General features: G+C 40.1%; 1 protein-coding gene across 42 annotated transcripts in view; it reads left to right on the plus strand.

Moving 5' to 3' along the window:
* Window positions 1-24,435, plus strand: part of PTPRD (protein tyrosine phosphatase receptor type D) — a 1,959,121-nt gene that overhangs the window by 1,922,009 nt on the left and 12,677 nt on the right. For all 42 annotated transcript variants that reach the window (XM_056521458.1, XM_056521449.1, XM_056521479.1 and 39 more), the window contains 5 exons: window positions 110-264; window positions 8,420-8,705; window positions 10,379-10,557; window positions 22,119-22,245; window positions 22,662-22,787. In XM_056521458.1, the coding sequence (XP_056377433.1) occupies window positions 110-264; window positions 8,420-8,705; window positions 10,379-10,557; window positions 22,119-22,245; window positions 22,662-22,787 (873 nt within the window). The remainder of the gene's footprint in view (window positions 1-109; window positions 265-8,419; window positions 8,706-10,378; window positions 10,558-22,118; window positions 22,246-22,661; window positions 22,788-24,435) is intronic.

The following is a 24,435-nucleotide window of genomic DNA, read 5'->3' on the forward strand; positions in this document are numbered from 1 at the left end:
AATGTTTACTCTTTACCAATGCTTTATTTCCATCATTCATCAAAAATCCATCTTCAATAATATATTTTTGATAAGCTGTAACTCTAAAGCCATACTCTCTGTTTGACAGAACGGATCAAGTGAAAAGCGAGAAGTGAGACAGTTCCAGTTTACAGCATGGCCGGATCATGGTGTTCCAGAACATCCAACACCTTTCCTTGCATTCTTGAGAAGGGTGAAAACATGCAATCCTCCAGATGCAGGGCCAATGGTTGTACACTGCAGGTATGATTGATCATTGAAAGAGATAATTTAAAGAGTACCTGTCAACAAACTAAACTAAACTTTTAATATATTGTAACTTATGTTTTAATGTGATAAAAAAAATGGCCACTAGGTGGCTCTGTTCTGTTTCCTGCCACAAGCTAAACAGTTAGTTTGGTCTCCTTCCAGCCTGGCAGGAGACCAAACTCAGGAAGTGCGTGCAGGGCATGGCGAGGCACAGCTACTGCAGACTTCAGTGTTGTGCCTGCTGGGGAATGCCCACTTTCTTTTGCTGGGAGCTCACACAATGTGAGCAAGGGGAAAGGTATGATACAGAGTTTTTTAAAGGGCAAGAAGGATGTTAGGGTAGTTAGGGAATATAATCTGAGTTAGTTCAGAAAATAGGGTTTGATGACAGGTACTTTTTAATGTACTGTATTGCCTACAATGTACTGTATTGCCAACAACCAGACATTGAAACATTCTGACTGTTGTGATTAATTTGATTAATACTTTATTGAAAGGTATATTCTGGCCATAAAAACTATGCAGTTTGTAATTTCTGCAGTTGTAAAGGTTTCCCTTTAAACAATAGCATGGCACTTATATTCCAACATTCTCTGAATATCTCTGTTGTACACATCTAAGGATAAGTTTTCACTAGTTTTTTGGCATTTTGCCCAAAACGGCCCTGTCTTAGCTGTAAATCAATGAAAAAATGGAAAATTCTTTTTCCACTTTGCATTTTTCAGTTTGGCGTTTTTTATTTATTTTTTTATCCTTTTGGCGTTTTTTTTTCACTCTTTTTGAGCATTTTTCAGCTCCTTGGCGGTTTTGCAAAGTCGCAGCATGTTGAGCCTATGGCGTTTTTTTCCCATGAAATTGTGGCATTTTTCTCCTATAGAAGTCTATGGGAGTAAAAAAAAAATGCCTAGAAAAATGCCATGTGAGTTTTAACTTTGGCATTGTTTTTGTTTTGTTCTTTTTTGACTTAAGCAATCCAAAAAAGTGATGGAGATACCTTTTTAATAAAATTTTGTGGGGTACCATTAAAAAAAATAAGAAAAAATTGTATTTAACTAAATTTATCTTTTTTATAACAACATTTTTATAAATTTTTAAACAGGGATCAATTTATGTGTGCGGGCAGGGCCCGAAAAATGTAGCCGACAATAATAAAAATGTAGTGTGCGTGTGTTTTTCACTTTTTTTTTACATTTTTAGGTAGTACTCCCAGCATGGAACACACTGTTCTATAATGGGAGTAGTAGTATCTGTACTAATTGACAGATCGCTCCAGGTCCGTTGCAATCCTTCTGTATAATTTATAGATGCGGCTGGCCGCTCTTCTATGGTCTCCTGCACTGCTGTGTATATATATATATATATATATATATATAGCTTCTTTATTTCTTGTGCATGCGGTAAAAACAGTCAGGTCGGGTAAGGACGCCAACTAGAAGTAGTGACAATATTGTTTCACACCATCCGGTGTATCATCAGACTACCTATATATACACATATTCATATTTCCTGCAGAGAGCTGTGATTGGCCAGATGGTTCCAACCAATCACAACTCTCTGTGGGAAATATGAAGAGGTGTATATATACGTCTGTGCAGGGGACCATAGAAGAGCGGCCGGCTGCCCGCATCTATACATTATACAGGAAGATCACAGCGGGTGTCAGGAGTGACATCTCCTTTGATCTTTCCTTAACTGCAGGTACTACTGCTCCCAACATGGAGCAAAATCTGCTCAGTGCTGGGAGCTGTAGTACCTGCATTAATAGACAGATCACAACAGGTGTCAGAAGTTACACTCACTGCGATCTGTCTATTAATTCAGGTACTACATTTCCCAGCATGGAGCAGAGTGTGCTCCATGATCGGAGTAGTAGTACCTGCAGTTAAGGACAGATCACAGTGGATGTCACTCTGACACCCGATGCGATCGTCCTATCGCAGAGATGCGGAGCTGCTCTCTACAGCACTCGCATCTCTGCACTATACTCCGGCCAGCCAGTGATATCTCTGCAAAAGATAGGATGATCGCATCTGGTGTCAGGAGTGACACCAATTAAGATATGTCTATTAGTACAGGTACTACTACTCCCATCATGGAACAGTCTGTTCCATGCTGGCAGTCGTAGTACTACCTAAAAAAAAATAGAGGGGAAAAAAGTGAAACACACACACACTTTCTAAAAAATTTATTAAAATTTTGTTATAAAATTTTTATAATATAAAAATTTTGTTAAATACATTTTTTATTCATTTATTAATTTTTTTTAAACAAACAAATTTTGGAAAAAAATGCCAAAGGTGCCAAAAAAATGCTATTTCCACTCAAATGAAAAAACGTCAGATGCAGGAAATTGCACTGGCGTTATTTCTGGATTTTTTTTGGCCCCCAAAAATGCAGGAAAAAAAAACAAGTGAAAACTTAGCCTAAGGCAGCCAGTAACTCTCTGAGAGCATCTGAAGAACTTAAAGAGGTACTTCTATCTCAACATTTATGGCATGTCCACTGTGTACAATAAACGATAGATGCAGGTTGCACTTTTGAGACCCACACCTATCTCACAAACAAAGGCCCCTCCAGTCTGCCTACAATAGCTAGAGGTTATCAGGAAGCTGAAAAAAGGCGAATATTTGTGTGCACCTTTCATAACTTGATTGATGTTAAAGGGGTACTCTGGTGGAAGAATTTATTTTTTTAAATCAACTGGTGCCAGAAAGTTAAACAGATTTGTAAATTACTTCTATTAAAAAATCTTAATCCTTCCAGTACTTATTAGCTGATGAATACTACAGAGGAAATTATTTTCTTTTTGGAACACAGTGCTCTCTGCTGACATCACGAGCACAGTGCTCTCTGCTGACATATCTGTCCATTTTAGGAACTGTCCAGAGCAGCATATGTTTTCTAGGGGGATTTTCTCCTACACTGGACAGTTCTTAAAATGGACAGAGATGTCAGCAGAGAGCACTGTGGTCATGATGTCAGCAGAGAGCTCTGTGTTCCAAAAAGGAAAGAATTTCCTCTGTAGTATTCATCAGCTAATAAGTAGTACCCCTTTAACAGGAGTTGCATGGGACACTCATACTCAAGATAGGTGGGAACCAAATACGGTATATCAGACATTCACTCCATTGCCTTTCAATATGCCTTAAAAGTTAAAATAGGAATACTTCTTTAACCTTACAGAGCAGGCTAAAATGGCTCTGGTAGATATGTAGTCATTTGAGTGGCTGCCTAGCAACACTTCATTGCCTCTGAAGGGGAGCAATCTGTCTCTTTATGACTATTTAGGTTTATCTGGGGTGTGGCGACTGCAGTGTTTCCCATTCAAAAGGGTTGTTTTTCAGAAAAAACACTTTATGGTATACTAAATACATTTACATTTATATAAATTCTAGATGATATATTAAACAATATGCTTTGTACTAAAATGCACACGGTCCAAAACTTTCCAAGAACATTTGCTGGGATTTTAAAATACAAAGAAAAGATGTAAGGGCAGTGTACATTATATACTATGAATGTACTCATTGCATTCCAGTTTTGCCGTACTTTAGGAAAATGCTATAAATTCCAGAGAATATGTATATCAGGTTCCAGGTTTTAAAGCTGTTTTACATTAAGGGCAGGTATTATCTTAAGAATATTATCGCAGTTTGGTGAACGTTCGGCTTTCAGTTATTTCCCAACATCTGTTTTCACTTTGATTGTGCAGCATGGCTTATTAGATGTGCATCAAGCTATTTTATCTGTATGAATGCATGTAATGGGCTATTTTATTTGTGGGCACACACTGCATCAGCGAGGCTTTGTTTACTCATCAGATGTTTGTATAAGGTAGAGGAGATCTTAGTGACTGCACTTCTTTTGTGCGCAAGTGATTTTGTTATATCAAAGCCAGCAGCTGTCCGCAATGAATTCCGAATGAGCATTACTGGTGAAGAAAAGAATTTGACCATCTGCAGGAAATGTAAAAATGTTTTTATAACCCAATAACGGGGATCTGGACAGGGGTATAACTGAGCTTTCCCAGCTGTACCTATATCCCTTACACTTCTATGTCCTTCCATATCCTGAAACATGTCATGCTCAGCTGGGATTGAAAATATCTGGGCTGCAACCAAAAGCAAGTCATTATTTTCAAGAAAAATAATCATCATGCAATTGTTTAACTTTATTAAGTTGCGTAAAAGAAACACTATGTAATATTTTGTAAAAGTGTTAGCAACAGATGGTGGATACAACAACCTTGAAAATCCAGTAAGAAAGCAAGTAAGTAAGAAAGCTGTAAAATAAAATAGTTTCCCTTTGAGGCCTCTAGATGAAATCTTTGTTAGTGTTGGCCCAGGCCAGTCTTTAAAACATAATAAATAAACTCTGCTTCCCCAGGTAACGTTAGACGTAAATACTCCGCTGTGGAAGCGCTGTTGCAAGTGCAGATATAGTATATGTTTGATTGACAGTGAGACTCAAATGAAATATTTCTGATTTATGAGTTCGGAGACTCAAAGGATATTACAAAGCTAGTTTTGGAGTTCTTCTGATAAATAACGCGAGAATTATCAGGGTTGCTGCATACAGTAACAATACAATTTTCACATGTATTATTTATTAAGAGGTTCAGATTTAAGTAACATCTGGTAAAAAAAAATGTTTTATATATATATTGTGCAGTATATAATGTATTGTTTTGGGTCTATTTTTCCTTGTGCCCAATGCAACTGTGGGTATACTAGAATGACTCCATAGACTTAAACTGAACCATTTTAAAGTTGTGAAATGACCCGAACCATCTCATATGGAGGATCAAAGACTCTTTAAGTTGAGAATACACATACAATTGTTCCAAATAAAAACAGCACCCCTTAACGGTGCCAGTGACCACACCCCCATTCTAGAAGTAAAAACAGATTATTCGACCCTTGGGTCAATGTCCCTTCCACTTATTATAGGATGTTACATTGTCTTTAGAGAAAACAACCCTGTACAACCTTCTACTAGAGGGTGTATCCTACGAGGTTTGCACTCTATAAAATCTGGGTACAAAATCTACATAAAAGCTTTGCCTATTGGAAGAGGAAGTAACCTGTTACAGCTACACAATATGTCTGTGTCATATTATTCCCTAGAAATCTAAGAACCACAAAGCTTTCCCAAAACCTAAATAAAAAGCACTTGCTGTGCCTGACAAGATAGATAAACTCATTGACAAAAAAAATAATATACACTGAAAAAAATGTTGGATTGCTACAAAACTCAGCATGCAGTTATGTTTCACATATGTACATGATTATAAATGTCTGATTATACACTGGGTCATGCCACACGAGGGCGTAAAAGTGCTTCCCCTGCCTTTCTATAAAAAGGCTGTCTGGTACTTTTGTGTAGTGTACCTCTTAGTGAAAGATCATTGACTGCTAGGCATGTCTCAACTCACACACTGGGGGAGATTTATCAAAACCTGTCCAGAGGAAAAGTTGCTGAGTTTCCAACAACAGCCAATCAGATTGCTTCTTTCATTTTTGAAAAGGCCTCTGAAAAATGAAAGAAGCGATCTGATTGGTTGCTATGAGCAATTCAACAACTTTTCCTCTGGACAGGTTTTGATAAATCTCCCCCAATGTGTACAGTTGACAGACTTTGAAAGGGGGCACATCACTGGACTGTGAGAAGCAGCAGTATGGTCATTTCTGTGAATTACCCACCATATGGGCTGTGCTGACCAAGCTGTTAGGAGGTGTTGATAGAGTTTATGTGGAAACATAAACTCATAGTGAACAGGCTTCGGGCAACTCAGACAGACCACCAGTAGATCAGAGTAGATAATATGATCTGCCAACAAACACAAGCAGCTCTCACAGTTTCCTTTTCCACCATCCAGAAACAGGGGACACCTTCATGACACACCTCTGTCTCTACCCAGACCATTTGCAAGCACTTTGCAGAAGGCAATTTGGTATTACGACATGCATTAGAAGTCCTGTCATTGACATTTAGTTACTGTCACCTTCTTTTGCGTCGGTGTCATAAACAAGAAATTTGGACTGCTATGGACTAGAACTGCATCTTCTTTAGCAACTAATTCAAGCTCTGTGATAGTCAGGTAGGAGTATGGAGGCCTCTAGGTGAACGCTTTAGTCTTGCTCCAACTGCTGGTGTAATGATCTCCAGAGCCTTTAAACAGCTAAACTTAAAAACTTTAACACAACTTTAAAATCTCAGGGGAAGTTGTTTTAGCTCCTTGCAGATGGCATGAGTTCAGTATGTATATATATAGAATGAGCATTGTTTCTGTTTGATTCACTATAACTTCATGCATTTAATGTACAATCTTATTAAGTATGTACTCTTAGTTTTTCCAAAGATCTACAGTAGTGAAAAAATACTTTATAGTAGGAATCTACAACCTACTACTTCTTTACCTATTGATTTGTCAGAGTAACTTTGATATCTATGTTGTTGTCGGCAGCACATGACAATTGACAAAGCCTCGGTTCTACTTTACAGAACATTGTAATATTGCAGCTACAGAATGAATCATTGCTATGCATACCAGACTTTTGGTGAGACAACTTGTTAAAAATGATTACTATGTGAGGCAACAGTAATTCTAAACCACAATCCCTGTGGTGTTCTCCCTTAATGATCAGATAACAGTGACTAATGCCATTTCTGGGTTACTGCGGCAAAAGTGTAAATGTCATCCTGGTATGTCACATCTTATTACGTGAGATCTCTTTGAAGCCATTAGCAAAGGTATCTGTTAGCGTTTTCATGGCTGTACCAAGCAGTCTTAATTATGACACTGACTTGCGTGAATTCATATTAGAGCACTCGGAGGAGCCGAACTTAATTAAGACGCTATTCTTTGCAGCTCCTGTTATCATTTCATTAGTCTCTTTAGTGGCCAAGGAACACAAAGTAGTATTTAGCTTTGAAACTTCTAGTAAGGAGGAAAAGCATTTCTAGATGGAGTTTCTCTGATTAGCAAATTCTTAGCCATATGTTTTATGGAGATCTAATAGATAATTAATGCCAAAGAAAATCTGAGCATATTATAATGGCCCATTACCTACACTGTTTTGTCAACTTGCCATTGAAATAACAATGCTTCTTTTAGAGGTGAAACTCGAGACTGCTTATTAAAATATGATGCATAGTTCATTTGTCTATGTAGGGTTATTTGTAAAGACATTTGGCCCGGGCTCAAATTATCTGTGGTGCTGCTGTCTAGGACTGTGCTCATGTACAGTATTATTGAACATTAAGGGTCTATTCACATGTACAGTATTCTGCACAGATTTGATGCGCAGGATTTCAAGCTGTGTTGAGTTTACATTGAAATCTGCAGCAGAGAATCCTGCGCATCAAATCTGCACAGAATACTGTACGTGTGAATAGACCATAATACAGTAAATTCCTGCAAACATTTTTACGATATAATGTAACTAAAAATCCTCATCTATTCAGAAACTTCATCTTTGTGCTCTGGTAATGTCATTTTTAATATTATTAAAGTCACTTGATAAAATAGAGAAATGTATTAATGTGGTGCACATGATTTAATCAATTTAGGACATTTCTTCCTCATGTGTTCTAGGGTCTTAATGAAGTTCACCAATATTCTATGTCAGTAAAGGTCATCTACACCTACTATGCAACATACTGTAGGAAGTCTTCCACCAGCTTTGACAAATTAAATCGCTGGTTTTGCTGAATAGAGTATGTTGTGCCTCTAGAAATACATTCATGCCCAAATGTGCCAAAGAGCTAATTTGCTTATTGAATAAAAAAAAATAAAAAAAAAATAAAACATTTTCCCAAACAAGGATGCAACATATCAAGATACGAAAGATAGCATTCATTGCACAATAGCATCATCTATTTAACAATTCCAGTGGTTTAATGAATGGCCAACCACAGCTTCACTAGACAATAGCAGCACTCAGTCCCATAAAGCATTGCTTTGCTGTATAAAAAGTGATGCTCCCATTTTCTCATGACTCCCATGATAACTAAAAGGCATTACTCATTTATTACAATAATATTTCCGTCAAAGAATATCTGGACTGCTTGTGCACAAATCTTAAAATTGTATCTTATTGTTGACCTACCTAAGCAACTTATTGCATTTCTCTTTATTCTCTTCTAGTGCTGGAGTGGGCAGAACGGGCTGCTTCATTGTTATAGATGCCATGCTGGAGAGAATACGGCATGAAAAGACTGTAGATATTTATGGTCATGTGACTTTAATGAGAGCTCAGAGAAACTACATGGTTCAAACAGAGGACCAGTATATCTTTATCCATGATGCCCTGCTGGAGGCAGTGACATGTGGAAATACCGAAGTGCCAGCTAGAAACCTGTATGCATATATTCAAAAGCTGACACAGATAGAGCCTGGAGAGAATGTCACAGGGATGGAATTAGAATTTAAGGTAAATATTTACTTGCTAATATATGGCTTCAGGTTATGTATGTTTACGTTTATACTTTTTATGCAGTTAGAGGGGAATTCATCAATTGTTGTCTAGAATGTGTACTTTTTTAGAGCAGAAAAGTTGCGTTTGATGTTACCTTCCTGCGCCAAATTCATCAAACGTTGCACGCCACTTGATGAATTTACCGGCTCCTATGCCCATGGTACCTGTTCAGACTGCTTTACAGGGCAGAAGTAAATGAGTGTGGGTGTGTATCTAAAAGTCGTCCACTGCGACTTTTTTGTGACTTTCTGAGAAAAGTAGCACATAATGAATCAGTCCACTGCATAAAACAAGTGTAAAGCACTGCAAATGGTGGTTCACTTTCAAATATGATCAAAATGAAAAGTCTCACAAAAGTCTCATGGGAAGTGACTAAGACTTTTTGTGTCACAATTTTAGACTTAAAAATAAGGTTATAAATAGCTTGATGAATTCCCCTCTTAATGTATATAATATATATATGCATATATTGGCTAAGCACCACTTCTGCTTTTGAGGTGAAAATATTAGTAGTCAAAGTTTCCTGTTTCAAGTCTTATGTACAAGAATAAGCATATATTGGTTTAGCACTACTTCTGTTCCTAAGATAAAAGACGTGGTGATAAAGGGATGCCTGAGACTTTAAAAGGGTTACTTTTTCTCATTAATGACTCCAAACTATCCATCGGTTGTGTCTGGTATTGCAGCTGATATTGTTCATGTGCTAATTTTTTGCCTGTTCTTGAAGTCCATGCTGGATCATACAGTTGAGAGGCACCCATACAATGCCCATTGAATTCCATGCTACAGACCATTTTTAATTAATAGGAGTGGGGCGTGAAACTCATTTAATGTTGTACAGTGATACTTAAAGTTTTTGTCTGGATTTGGCTGGAATTCCCCTTTAAAAAGTACCTGTCCAAACTAACTCAGGCTATGTACTCCCTAACTACTCCTAACACCCCTCCAGCCCTGTCAGAGCTTTAAAAAGCTGTGTATCTTACCTCTCTTCTAGCTCACATAGTGCAATTTCCCAGCAGGAGAAAGTGGGCATTTCCCAGCATACTTGACATCACTGAAGCCTGTTGGGGGACCACTTCTGCCCTCACATGATTGCAGAGCTGTGATAAATTGAAGACCTCAGGCTCTGTGCATGTTTCAGTCTGTGTTGCCATCAGTGAGGCGCTCCTGCAGATTTCAGTCTGTGCAGCTTTCACTTTATGTGCAGCTGTCAATCAAGCTCAGTGCAGAGAAGCACTTCCTGAGTTTGGACTTCTGTCAGGCTGAGAGGAGACCAAACTCACTGTATTAATTGTGGCAGGGAACATAACAGAGCCACCTAGTGGGCGTTTTTTTTCTATTACATTTTAAACATATTTATGCTGATAATTTTATTAGCAAGTAAACGGGAAAGTGTCTGCTAATTACACAAGGAACACTATATTTTAAGTTTGATTTGGTGACATGTACTCTTTTAATATCTACATTTTGAACTTCTTTAATACTGTTTTCTATTTTTTTTTTTTGTATAAAAATATATATTCTGCCAGGGGATATATTCTGCCAGGGGATTAAATGAATCTATGTATATCATGTTAAAAGTATTACTAAATGTTTGTTGTTATATCTAAGCTACTTCTCTTTTACAGCGCCTCGCAAGCTCGAAAGCTCACACGTCACGGTTTATCAGTGCCAATCTTCCATGTAATAAATTTAAAAACCGCCTTGTTAATATTATGCCATATGAGTCCACAAGGGTATGTCTACAGCCGATCCGTGGTGTAGAGGGCTCTGACTATATCAACGCAAGTTTTATTGATGGATACAGGTAAGTGTGGTAGCAATCAGTGTGATACACAATTATGTCTGTGTGCTTATTTTAACATTTTGATTTTATGTGATGGTATTACACATATTTTTCCCCATCTCCTTTTTGTGCATTTCATACTGTATGGGTACTATATGGATATAGACTTAACCCCATAAATAATCTATTCAGCTAGACTGTATAAAAACATGACTTTGGCAGGTTGTGTATTATAAGATATACTGTACTTTTGTAAACAATGTGTTTTTTGTTTTTGTTTTTATAACTTCAGATTTGTAGTAGGGAAAAAAAATCAATGTTAGAAAACATAACCGTATTGAAAATAAAGTTAAAAAAATCCTACAGCTGAGCTACTGGTATTTTATAAAACTTGTATTTTACGATTATGATGTTAAAGGGGTTATCCACCATAAGGTGACTTAGGACCTACCTGCCAGACAGTAATGGACATGCTTAGGAAGGATCTGCGCTTGTCTTTGGGTTAAATGACTGTGTTGTGAGATTACCATAAAGCTGTATCTTTCTTTTTGTGATTTACTACAAATCCCAGAATTCCACTTTCCTACCTCCCACATATCAGCCACCCCACCCATTGGACAACAAACAAGCTAGATTCAATGAAAAAGGTCAGTGCTTTCTAATCAGGGTGCCTCCAGCTGTTGCTAATTCCCTGTGGTCACTCCACCCATTGGAGCAGACAGGCTCCCTGTAATCACCTGACTAGGGAGGTTGCGTCTCGGCTGCACTGCATCCTGGGAAATACCCGAGACAGGAGTCATTTCGTATGCAGTTAAAAATGAACACCCAGAGCAAAGATCACATAAGAATATGAGACCAGCGGTTAGAGACAGCTACAGACACCATATTATGGACTACACTAACTTTACAGCCTCTGTAGCATAGACAAATAAAAAAAATTCCTGGAATACCCCTTTAACATTGAAGTCAAGCATCCATGAGTTAGAGTGGAGAATAAACATAAACCTTCTTTTCAGTCTATTTGTGTGTTTTTTACAGTACAAATGTATTTACATTCCCCAATCTGTAACCTATACTATTATCCAAGAAATTACTTAGGTAATTTGGAAATAAGGCTCAAAAATACTGTGTGTGAACATAGTCTAGGGGACTGCCAAAATATAATTCCATTTGCAACACTTACATATAGTGACTCACAAGTAATATCTTCTCTGATTGTAAATAGTCATATTCTTCATCTTCTCTGTCTAAGCGAGAATTCCCTGACACTTCTTTCAATGCAAAAATGGCACCAACAGTGCCTTAACAGTTAAAGTGGCCCCAACAATAACATGCTAAGTAGTAAATATCTCCCTTAAATGTAATATGTTACAATCCTATTATTGGGGTTTTGTGGTACAATTATTTTCAAGGCATTATTACTGTCAGAGAAGCTATCTGCCTAGAGCAGTTATTTTTGTGGCCACTATGCAGACTCGTTCAAGCAGTGCCAAGCAAAATGTCCAAAGTGTAATCAAAACACATGTGCAAAGAGTAGCACTTCCATAGTTTTGTAAAATTAATAGTGCTTACATAATATTCCCAAAATAATTGTAACAGACTACCCACATTGGCATAGCAGCATGCCCCAGCAGTGCCTAGTGTGACCCAAAATAACGTCACAGAGGTCCCCCATAGTTCCCCCAAAGTTAATAGTGCGTCTGAGAGAAATAGTGTCCACCAGTTGAGTGTATAAACTTACATTGGTAGTGGCTTCAAAAGGAATGATTCCCCTAAATAGAGTGTCTAAATGATTTGAACCAAACGAAACCAAACCTCAAATACTCATTTTACCCTATTCCCATGCCAAGCCCAGCAGTGCAGATTATATTCTTATCAGTCTGGGAGGTGGTTCCGGCCGCCTTGGTGATCACATCACTTAAGACTTAAAAAGTACCTCTCCTGATCTTGTTAAATTTTATAATCCTGCCAGTTCACTGCCCCCATCATGATAAACCACCCCTGCCTTTATTTTTTTTAAAGTTTTCTACCTTGATATTGCTCTGTATTTTCTGCTCAGTCAGATTCACAGACTGAGAAGGGGTGTTACCCAGAAGGCGTGCCATCATCTGAAGCCATACAGAGGAGAACTTCCTCCCTTACTCTGCTACAAACAGCCCAGAGCAGTTCAATGTGTGAGATGAGCTATGACTGGCTAAGGCTGCACACACACCTCAGCACTCCAGACTGCAATTTCTGATTTTGGACAGTAGTAAGGTGACACCTAGGGACAGCTTTTTTAACCCCTTAACGACAATGGACGTAAATGTACGTCATGGTGCCGTGGTACTTAACGCACCATGACGTACATTTATGCTCCGCCTTGACTGCATCATGTGCGGCAGGTCCCGGCTGCTATCAGCAGCCAGGGACCCGCCGGTAATGGCGGACATCCGCGATCTCGCCATTAACCCCTCAGATGCCGTGATCAACACAGATCACGGCATCTGCGGCAGTGCGATACTTTAAATGGATGATCGGATTCCCCACGGCAGCGCTGCGATCATCCAGCATGGCAGCCGAGGTCCCCTTACCTGGCTCCGGCTGTCTCCCGGGATCTTCTTCTCTGGTCTGAGATCGAGCAGACCAGAGCAGAAGTGTTACGCCTAGCGCTCCGGGTCCCCGCTCCTCCCCGGAGCGCTCACGGCGTCTTTCTCCCTGCAGCGCCCCGGTCAGTCCCGCTGACCGGGAGCGCTGCACTGTCATGGCCGTTGGGGATGCGATTCGCACAGCGGGACGCGCCCGCTCGCGAATCGCATCCCAGGTCACTTACCCGTCCCGGTCCCCTGCTGTCATGTGCTGGCGCACGCGGCTCCGCTCTCTAGGGCGCGCGCGCGCCAGCTCTCTGAGACTTAAAGGGCCAGTGCACCAATGATTGGTGCCTGGCCCAATTAGCTTAATTAGCTTCCACCTGGTCCCTGACTATATCTGACCTCCTCCCATGCACTCCCTTGCCGGATCTTGTTGCCTTGTGCCAGTGAAAGCGTTTAGTGTGTCCAAAGCCTGTGTACCTGAACTTCTGCTACCCATCCTGACTACGAACCTTGCCGCCTGCCCCCGACCTTCTGCTACGTCTGACCTTGCCTCTGCCTAGTCCTTCTGTCCCACGCCTTCTCAGCAGTCAGCAAGGTAGAGCCGTTGCTAGTGGATACGACCTGGTTGCTACTGCCGCAGCAAGACCATCCCGCTTTGCGGCGGGCTCTGGTGAAAACCAGTAGCCTCTTAGAACCGGTCCACTAGCACGGTCCACGCCAATCCCTCGCTGACACAGAGGATCCACTACCTGGAAGCCGAATCGTGACAGTAGATCCGGCCATGGATCCCGCTGAGGTGCCGCTGCCAAGTCTCGCTGATCTTCCCACGGTGGTCGCTCAGCAATCGCAGCAGATTGCCCAACAAGGACAGCAGCTGTCGCAGTTGACCGCCATGATACAGCAACTTCTGCCTCTGCTACAGCAGCAACCATCTCCTCCGCCAGCTCCTGCACCTCCTCCGCAGCGAGTGGCCGCTCCTAACCTACGCTTGTCCCTGCCGGACAAATTTGATGGGGACTCTAGACTCTGCCGTGGATTTTTGTCTCAGTGTTCCCTGCATATGGAGATGTTGTCGGACTTGTTTCCTACAGAACGGTCTAAGGTGGCGTTCGTAGTAAGCCTTCTTTCAGGAAAGGCCTTGTCTTGGGCCACACCGCTCTGGGACCGCAATGATCCTGCCACAGCCACAGTCCAGTCTTTCTTCGCTGAAGTCCGAAGTGTCTTCGAGGAACCTGCCCGAGCCTCTTCTGCCGAGACTGCCCTGCTGAACCTGGTCCAGGGTAATTCTTCCGTTGGCGAGTACGCCATACAATTCCGTACTCTTGCTTCTGAACTATCCTGGAATAATGAGGCTCTCTGCGCGACCTTTAAAAAAGGCCTATCCAGTCGCATCAAGGATGTGCTGGCCGCACGAGAGATTCCTGCCAACCTCCAAGAACTCATCCATTTGGCTACCCGCATTGACATGCGTTTTTCTGAGCGACACCAAGAGCACCGCCAGGAAAAAGACTTAGATCTCTGGGCACCTCTCCCACAGCATCCTTTGCAGTCTTCGCCTGGGCCTCCCGCCGAGGAGGCCATGCAAGTGGATCGGTCTCGCCTGACCCAGGAAGAGAGGAATCGCCGTAGAGAAGAAAATCTCTGTCTGTACTGTGCCAGTACTGAGCATTTCTTGGTGGATTGCCCTATCCGTCCTCCACGCCTGGGAAACGCACGCACGCACCCAGCTCACGTGGGTGTTGCATCTTTTGGTGCTAAGTCTTCTTCTCCACGTCTCACGGTGCCCGTGCGGATTTCTTCTACAGCCAACTCCTCCCTCTCAGCCGTGGCCTGCTTGGACTCTGGTGCCTCTGGAAATTTTATTTTGGAGTCGTTTGTTAATAAATTCAGCATCCCGGTGACCCGTCTCGTCAAGCCGCTCTTCATTTCCGCGGTCAACGGAGCCAGATTGGACTGCACCGTGCGTTACCGCACAGAACCCCTCCTGATGTCTATTGGACCCCACCTCGAGAGAATTGAGCTCTTCGTTCTCCCCGGCTGTACCTCTGAGGTCCTCCTCGGTCTGCCATGGCTCCGGCTTCATTCCCCCACCCTTGATTGGACCACCGGGGAGATCAAGAACTGGGACTCTGCCTGCCACAGGAAGTGCCTCTCCCCCCCTCCCAGTCCCGTCAGGCAAGCCTCTGTGCCTCCCCATGGCCCCCGTCCTGGTGTCACACTGCCCCGTGCCAGGCCTCGCCCTCTGCCCTCCCTCCCCATTCCCACTCCTGCTGTACTGCCTGCCGTTGAGGAAACCCTCCATTCTTTCCCGGTGTCCTCATCCCAGGGGAGGCAGTTACCGGACAAAGAGAAGGGGAGACCTAAGGGGGGGGGTACTGTTACGCCTAGCGCTCCGGGTCCCCGCTCCTCCCCGGAGCGCTCACGGCGTCTTTCTCCCTGCAGCGCCCCGGTCAGTCCCGCTGACCGGGAGCGCTGCACTGTCATGGCCGTTGGGGATGCGATTCGCACAGCGGGACGCGCCCGCTCGCGAATCGCATCCCAGGTCACTTACCCGTCCCGGTCCCCTGCTGTCATGTGCTGGCGCGCGCGGCTCCGCTCTCTAGGGCGCGCGCGCGCCAGCTCTCTGAGACTTAAAGGGCCAGTGCACCAATGATTGGTGCCTGGCCCAATTAGCTTAATTAGCTTCCACCTGGTCCCTGACTATATCTGACCTCCTCCCATGCACTCCCTTGCCGGATCTTGTTGCCTTGTGCCAGTGAAAGCGTTTAGTGTGTCCAAAGCCTGTGTACCTGAACTTCTGCTACCCATCCTGACTACGAACCTTGCCGCCTGCCCCCGACCTTCTGCTACGTCTGACCTTGCCTCTGCCTAGTCCTTCTGTCCCACGCCTTCTCAGCAGTCAGCAAGGTAGAGCCGTTGCTAGTGGATACGACCTGGTTGCTACTGCCGCAGCAAGACCATCCCGCTTTGCGGCGGGCTCTGGTGAAAACCAGTAGCCTCTTAGAACCGGTCCACTAGCACGGTCCACGCCAATCCCTCGCTGACACAGAGGATCCACTACCTGGAAGCCGAATCGTGACAAGAAGATCACCGATAACACTGATTAGTGCTATGCCCTATGCATAGCACTGAACAGTATTAGCAATCAAATGATTGCTATAAATAGTCCCCTATGGGGACTATTAAAGTGTAAAAAAAAAAAAAAAAGTTAAAAAATTTAAAATAAAAAAGTTAAAGAATTTGAAAAATTCCCTCCCCCAATAAAAAGGTAAAATGTCAGTTTTTCCCCATTTTACCCCCCAAAAAACATTAAAAAAAAAATGAATACACATATCTGGTATAGCCGTGTGCGTAAAAGTCTGAACTATTAAAATATATTGTTAATTATCCTGTACGGTGAACGGCGTAAACATATAAAAGTACAATATTGCTGCTTTTTTGTCACATTTTATTCCAAAAAAAATAATAAAAAATGTATAAAAAGTAAAACCTAGGCAAAAGTGGTACTGATAAAATCTACAGATCATGGCACAAAAATTAGCCCTTATTTTTTGTAATGGGGCCAGTTTTTATAATGGGGTCATTTATGGGGTATATCTAATAAGAAGACCCCTCAAATCCACTTCAAAACTGAACTGGTCCATGAAAAATTCAGATTTTGAAAATTTTGTGGATAATTGGAAAATTGCTGCTGAACTTTGAAGACCTCTGGTGTCTTCCAAAAGTAAAAACACGTCAACTTTATGATGCAAATATAAAGTAAACATATTGTATATGTGAATCAATATATAATTTATTTGCAACATCTATTTTCCTTACAAGCAAAGAGTTTCAAAGTTAGAAAAATGCTACATTTTCTAAATTTTCATGATATTTGGGGATTTTTCACCAAGAAAGGATGCAAGTAACGATGAAAATTTACCACTGTGTTAAAGTAGAATATGTCATGAAAAAACAATCTCGGAATCAGAATAATCGGTAAAAGCATCCCAGAGTTATTAATGCATAATGTGACAGTGGTCAGAATTGCAAGGTGAAAAAGGGCTCAATCCTTAAGGGGTTAAACACAAATAAAACATAGAAAACTTGAGTGCCCATTTAACTCTCATAGGCTACTGCCACAGATTGATCTTTGATCTGACTGTCTTTTTAATGAGGTACATAGGGGGAGTTTTATCAAAACTTGTCCAGAGGAAAAGTTGCTGAGTTGCCCATAGCAACCAATCAGATTGCTTCTTTCATTTTTCACACGCCTTTTCAAAAATGAAAAAAGCAATCTGATTGGTTGCTATAGGCATCTTTTTCTCTGAACAGGTTTTGATAAATCTCCCCCATAGATTCCAGCTGTGGCCTCCTCTTTCATAATACATACAGTACCACATTTTTCAGCTGTGATGTTTTTATTGGCTCCACTATATATTAGAACGTGTAAAATAATAACGTTTTACATTTTTGTTACTATCTGCGCGTTTTCTTGTAAAATTGCAGCAAATTTTTTCCTAGAAGGATGAAGGTGTGCTATGATGACAAAATACTCTGTGAAAAATGAAAGAAGCGATACAACTATTCCTCTGCATAGGTTTTGATAAATCTCCCCTCTTGTGATTTTGTTTTATTCTGGATATACAAAAGACCACCTTTTTAGGTGACTAGTCTGTTGGTATATGCCCAGGGGAATTAAGAGATTCTGGAAGATAGTACTTGAACAATAACTAGATTAAGAAAAAGAATCTCACATTTTACTAATGATTAATATAGTTTGTTAGTCCCAGACTTTGTTAACATGATTGATGTGGTGACAGTCAGTAATCCTCTGTCAGCTAAGTGTTTTATTAAATGTTTTATTTCATAGGGTACGTTCACACATACAGGATCCTGTGCAGATATGTGCAAAGTTCTCCCACTTAAAAAGATGAGAGAGGCCTGTAATTTTCATCATAGGTATACCTCAACTATGAGAGACATAATGAGAAAAAAATCCATAAAATCACATTGTCTGATTTTTTAAGAATTTCTTAGCAAATTATGGTGACAAATAAATATTTGGTGACCTACAAACAAGCAAGATTTCTGGTTCTCATAGACCTGTAACTTCTTCATTAAGAGTCTTTAAGACTCATTACCTGAATTAATTGCACCTGTTTGAACTTGTTATCAGTATAAAAGACACCTGTCCACAACCTCAAACAGTCACACTCCAAACTCCACTATGACCAAGACCAAAAAGCTGACAAAGGACACCAGAAATAAATTTGTAGACCTGCACCAGGCTGGGAAAACTGAATCTGCAATAGGCAAGCAGCTTGGTGTGAAGAAATCTACTGTGGGAGCAATTATTAGAAAATGGAAGACATACAAGACCACTGATAATCTCCCTCGATTTGGGGCTCCACGCAAGATCTCACCCTGTGGTGTCAAAATGATCACAAGAATGTTGAGCAAAAATCCCAGAACCACACGGGGGGACCTAGTGAATGACCTGCATAGAGCTGGGACCAAAATAACAAAGGCTACCATCAGTAACACACTACACAGCCATTCAATGCCAGACGTGTCCCCCTGCTTAAGCCAGTACATGTCCGGGCCTGTCTGAAGTTTGCTAGAGAGCATTTGGATGATCCAGAGGAGTATTGGGAGAATGTCATATGGTCAGATGAAACCAAAGTAGAACTTTTTGGTAAAACTCAACTCGTAATGTTTGGAGGAGAAATAATGCAGAGTTGCATCCAAAGAACACCATACCTACTGTGAAGCATGGGGGTGAAAACATCATGCTTTGGGGCTGTTTTTCTGCTAAGGGACCAGGACGACAGATCCGTGTAAAGGAAAGAATGAATGTGGCCATGTATCGTGAGATTTTGAGTGAAAACCTCCTTCCATCAGCAAGAGCATTGAAAATGAAACGTGGCTAGGTCTTTCAGCATGACAATGATCCCAAACACACAGCCCAGGCAATGAAGGAGTGGCTTCGTAAGAATTCAACTCCCTCCAAATTCTTTGGAGGGAGTTGAAAGTCGGTGTTGCCCAGATACAGCCCCATATCATCACTGCTCTAGAGGAGATCTGCATGGAGGAATGGGCCAAAATACCAGCAACAGTGTGTGAAAACCTTGTGAAGACTAACAGAAAACATTTGACCTCTGTCATTGCTAACAAAGGGTTAATAACAAAGTATTGAGATTAACTTTTGTTATTGACCAAATACTTATTTTCTACCATAATTTGCAAAAAAATTCTTTATAAATCAGACAATGTGATTTTATGGATTTTTTTTCTCATTATGTCTCTCATAGTTGAGGTATACCTATGATGAAAATCTTTTTACATTGGAGAACTTACACAATTGGTGGCTGACTAAATGCTTTTTTGCCCCACTGTAAATGTTAGTATTTTTCTTAAAATGGTAATATCACTCTGTTGTGGAATTACCTTTTTTTTTGTATTCAGAGGAGCATTTTCTTTGTTGATTCTACATTTTATCTGGACCTGTCCAAAATCTTCTATAGATTAAATCCCTGTTGATTATCTAAAAACAGTATTAGGAATATGAGCTAATTTTTATCTAGTGTGCACGTATGTGTGATTTCTGCAATACTAATATCAACTATATGAATTACAATTCTAAAAATAGTTACATAGTATCACGCCTCACTAAGCCAATTGTCTTCAGCCAAGGTCTAAAGCTGGCCATACACACAGCTGAACCCCCTTTTTTATTTTTTTTATAATTGGTCAACCATTCTAACTCTTCCCCGACAGCAGATGTCAAGGGAGACAATAGTCTTCCATCAGAATTCATTGTCCAAACTTTTTGTTATCAGCTAAATAACTGCAAGGTCTGGTGGTGGCTGTCTCCCCTTCTAGCTGAAATGACATGAATACTGGACCGAGCAAAGTCTGCATGTGTTTCTCAGACCACTGTTTTTGGTAGACTTCTACCCCTCATTTCTTACACATATGCATGTTCTATTACAGTGTGACCTTGTTGTCTTTACAGATGTTTCTATCTCAGGTCAGCTTTGTGGACACTTACATCTGCATTGTTAAATCAAAAATACAGGATATAGCTGAAGGTGCCACTATGTCTTCCCACTGTTATACAGCTTGACAACCCTTTTAGAGGTTGTTTCTTTGAATGCAATTTACCTTGAATGAAAGATTTCCTTAAAGCGTACCCTTCAGATCCAACAAAAAAACATTTTTTTAAATATATCACTCAGTACCTAATCCTGGCCATATACATCAATTTTTTATGTATCTAGCACCTTTATTTATTTTTTCTATTACACTTTTAATTTAGCTCACTAGTCTGAATTCCGTTCAAAAGGAGGGGGCATGGCCTCACTGTGCTGGTCTCCACCCCCTCCCTCAGTATGCTGTCTGCTCACATCTCCCCTAGCATTAGCAAAACTAATACTCCCAACTTGTCGTCACTGACAGTAGCGGGACACAAGCTGACACTGGGAGGATTTTTCCTCCAGCTATGAGCCCTGCGCTCACAGCTGTCAATCAAGGAAGTGTGTCCATGAAATAGGTGATGACACATGGACACAGCAGGACTAATATGTGTCCAAACAGGCAGGGGGGGGCAGTTGTTTGACTGGCTTTTTCTGTATAAAATACTGAAAAATTTCTAATGAAAGCAATTGCAAAACCTATTGGTTTTTCATGCTTTACAACATATCAGAAGTTTTTGTATCTGACAGTGCCCATTTATTTCACTAGTGCAAATATATAAGGCCTATATTCCTATTTACTGTAATTTCCACTAATGAACTTGCAGAAGATTAAATGCTAATACCAGATAAGTAAATATAAGAATGCTGTTTAACAAATTTGTAACAGAAGATCACTAAAGTTACCAGAATCAGACCGGAACATAAGGAAAAGGTATATGCATTGGATGACAGAATGTCTAGTCACAGTAATTTAAAGCGTATGCTGGGGTCTACTAGTTTTCCATAGAAACACATTTTTATGGCTGTAATGGTGACTCTCCGTTCTTCTGTTCCAGAATCCTTTCTATAGCTTATCAGTATATTGATAGATGTACGTCTGCCTCACATTGCCCCTGAAATGTCTTTCTGAACCAAACTTGGGTCCCTGTTCAATTCTTTGGTGATTTAATTTGATAATAAATCTAAGGAGAGGATATCGGGTTTTGCAGCATTAATAGGAACTGAAATGCATTTTATTGCAGCCATGTGAAATTGATTTGTCAGTTTTTATACACAGCCCCTGCTGAGGGTGTGTACACGGGGGCAAAACCTCAGTACAGTGCTGTGGGGCTGCTTTGTCCAAGCTGTGGCCAGTATTGAGGGGCCTACCCTGAAGTTCTCATTGATTTCAATGGAAGATTCAGAACGTAATTGCGGGAAAAGAAGTGGCATGTAACTTTTTTTTTTTGCACAGTTCCTCTTCTCCCATTAAAGTTGATGGAAGCATGGGTTTTCAGTGTGACACCATATGGTTTTTAATGTGGAATTTGGTGCAGTTTCTGCATCAAAAACATTCCATGATTGTTCAACTAAACTGGAAAACTAATTAGTCTGGCCTTACACCAATGTATTAAGAACACGTATACGCCTCCAAATTACATCTGTAAGTTCCAGCCTGACAGAGTCTGATGACCCAAAATGACAGGTGTCACATTGGATCACCGCACCTGAGGTCAGGCTGTAATATGGGCACCTATACACATTGTTACATTAAAGGGGTATTCCAGGAAAAACCTTTTTTTTACATCTGTCTCCAGAAAGTTAAACTGGTTTGTAAATTACTTCTATTAAAACATCTTAATCCTTCCAATAATTATCAGCTGCTGAAGGATTAAGATTTTTTAATAGAAGTAATTTACAAATCTGTTTAACTTTCTGGAGGCAGCTGATATATATATATATATATATATATATATATATAAGTTTTTTTCCTGGATAACTCCTTATAAATATTTCATATATGTTGCCAATTTATCTTCGATATGACAGCACTTTTTTTTTCTACTAACAGACAGCAGAAAGCTTATATAGCAACTCAAGGTCCCTTGGCAGAGACAACAGAAGATTTCTGGAGGATGCTATGGGAACATAACTCAACAATTGTGGTTATGCTAACAAAACTTAGAGAAATGGGCAGAGTAAGTATTTATTATTTTCTTCACATAAATGATGAATGCTATATGTGGTATTAGATATTGCTATTGACAAGAGGTCTAAGCAAGTGTTGCGCAATAGAAATACAGGAGTGTTGCGCAATAGGGCAGAATCTTCATCTGTCATTATTACTGTTTCTACATGTCTTTGCTTTCTTTCACTAATAAAACTTAGACCTAGTTTATACCACATCTTTGGTGTGTGAGGTTAGATAAGAATGTCTAAGTTTAAAAGCTTAGAGAACATATGCTACTCAGTAGCTCACTTTATATAACGTTTTTCTTATAACTGTTACACAACATTTTTTTTATTTTTTATAAAGGATAGCTGTATGTTATTAAAATAAGTGTTAGTTATCAATGGGTAAATCATTTATAATTGAAATTTTTTCTTTAATTAGGAAAAATGTCATCAGTACTGGCCTGCTGAACGTTCTGCTAGATATCAATACTTTGTAGTGGATCCAATGGCAGAATATAACATGCCACAGTATATTCTACGGGAGTTTAAAGTAACAGATGCTCGGGTAAGATACCTTTAATAAGCTATATAAAAATAAAGACTCTGCATTTACTCTATTACTGTAACTATATTTTGTCATACAGTAGTTATATTCATTACAATAGTGATTTGGAAAGCATCTTAGACACTTTTTAAACACTTATGCACCTATCTTAACAAGAAGCATGGCTTGAATGTAAAAAGGTATAGTTTATCAGGAAAGGGCATCGCTTGTGTGTATCTCCCTGAGCCAATTTTTCCGCACAATAAAAAGTGAACCACCTATTAGATCCACCAAATTTATCAAACATGAGCCACTGTAATAAATCTGGTGCATTCTTAAACTATCTTCTCTAATATGTTTACATTGCTTTAGTATTAGACAGTGTTATTAAATCTGCTCCAATGCATATAAGTGTTATAACTTTTCATTATACATCGAATATTTCATGCTTGCATACAATATCCATGTAGTTTAGGATCTGATGAATGTATTGTGTACTGTGGGAATTTCTATTGTGTATGATTTAAAGTTTACTAAAAACTCTTGACTGTAAATGTGGCGAAGCCTTACACATTATAATTCTGATTCTGGAATTACGGTACCCTGGTCATGCTTCATTCTCATAAGAGCTGCAATGTAGTTCTTGCTGATGGAAGAGGTACTCCATTAACAAGCACAGTCCAGGTTTTTCTCATTGTCATGGAATGTCAGATTTATCATACTGAGTAACTTGCTCACTTCATTTTTCTGCCAGCAACTTTTTCTTCTCAGCAGTGGGATCTAACCCAACATCCAATCTGTCTACTATTAAATGTTAAAGATTTCTGTACACTCTAAACTTAAAACATGATATCCATTTTTCTACCTAAAGTATTAACAGACCTTACAATAGACCCAAGATTTTCCAGAACATTGAAATCCCTATGTTCTATACAGCACTACAGAAATACTTGCAAATAATGCCGGAACTCCACATAAATGTTTTCATTTTACTGCTTGTTATAGTGGTTATTGTTTAAAAATTCAAGTGCACCGAAAAGTAGAGAAGTTTATAGATTCCCTATATATTTCTTGATATGCCTCATATATAGTTATTATGATTAATTAGCAGCTATACCTAGCCTTTTAATAAACTGCTTGTTGTGCTATATCTTTTTACAAACACACCATTTTATTTAGGTTTATAATACATTGCAATCAGTAGTGTTGTAACAACGTTTACAAAACCATGGTAGTTATTGTTTGGTAATACATACAGTTTATACTGGATCAAAAGTAAGAAACTGTTGGGTTATGGAAGCAAAAATGCCATTCTAGTAAATGGAGCTTTACTGATGATAGCAGCAGCACCTACATGCAGGAAAAAAGAGCTTGCTAACCTAGCACTGCTAACTTTACATTTTCAGCATCATTGGGGGGGGGGGGGGGGGGGAGGGGTTATTGGGTATTTAACCCCCACTGATCAGAAAGTGATTGCATAGCCTAGGCATATGTCATAACCTTCTGGCATGGGAAGCCTTATTTAAGGGGGGCCTCGAAAGAAAAAAAAAAAAGTGTTTTCAAATCAACTGGTGCATTGGTTTCCCCCTATCTAAAAGGACCCATACTCTATAATACGCATCTACTATAGAGGGCTCATTTAGCTCAAAGATCCAGGAATAGGAGAGAT

Source organism: Hyla sarda, chromosome 1, assembly GCF_029499605.1.
Source record: "Hyla sarda isolate aHylSar1 chromosome 1, aHylSar1.hap1, whole genome shotgun sequence".
Classification (NCBI taxonomy): domain Eukaryota; kingdom Metazoa; phylum Chordata; class Amphibia; order Anura; family Hylidae; genus Hyla; species Hyla sarda.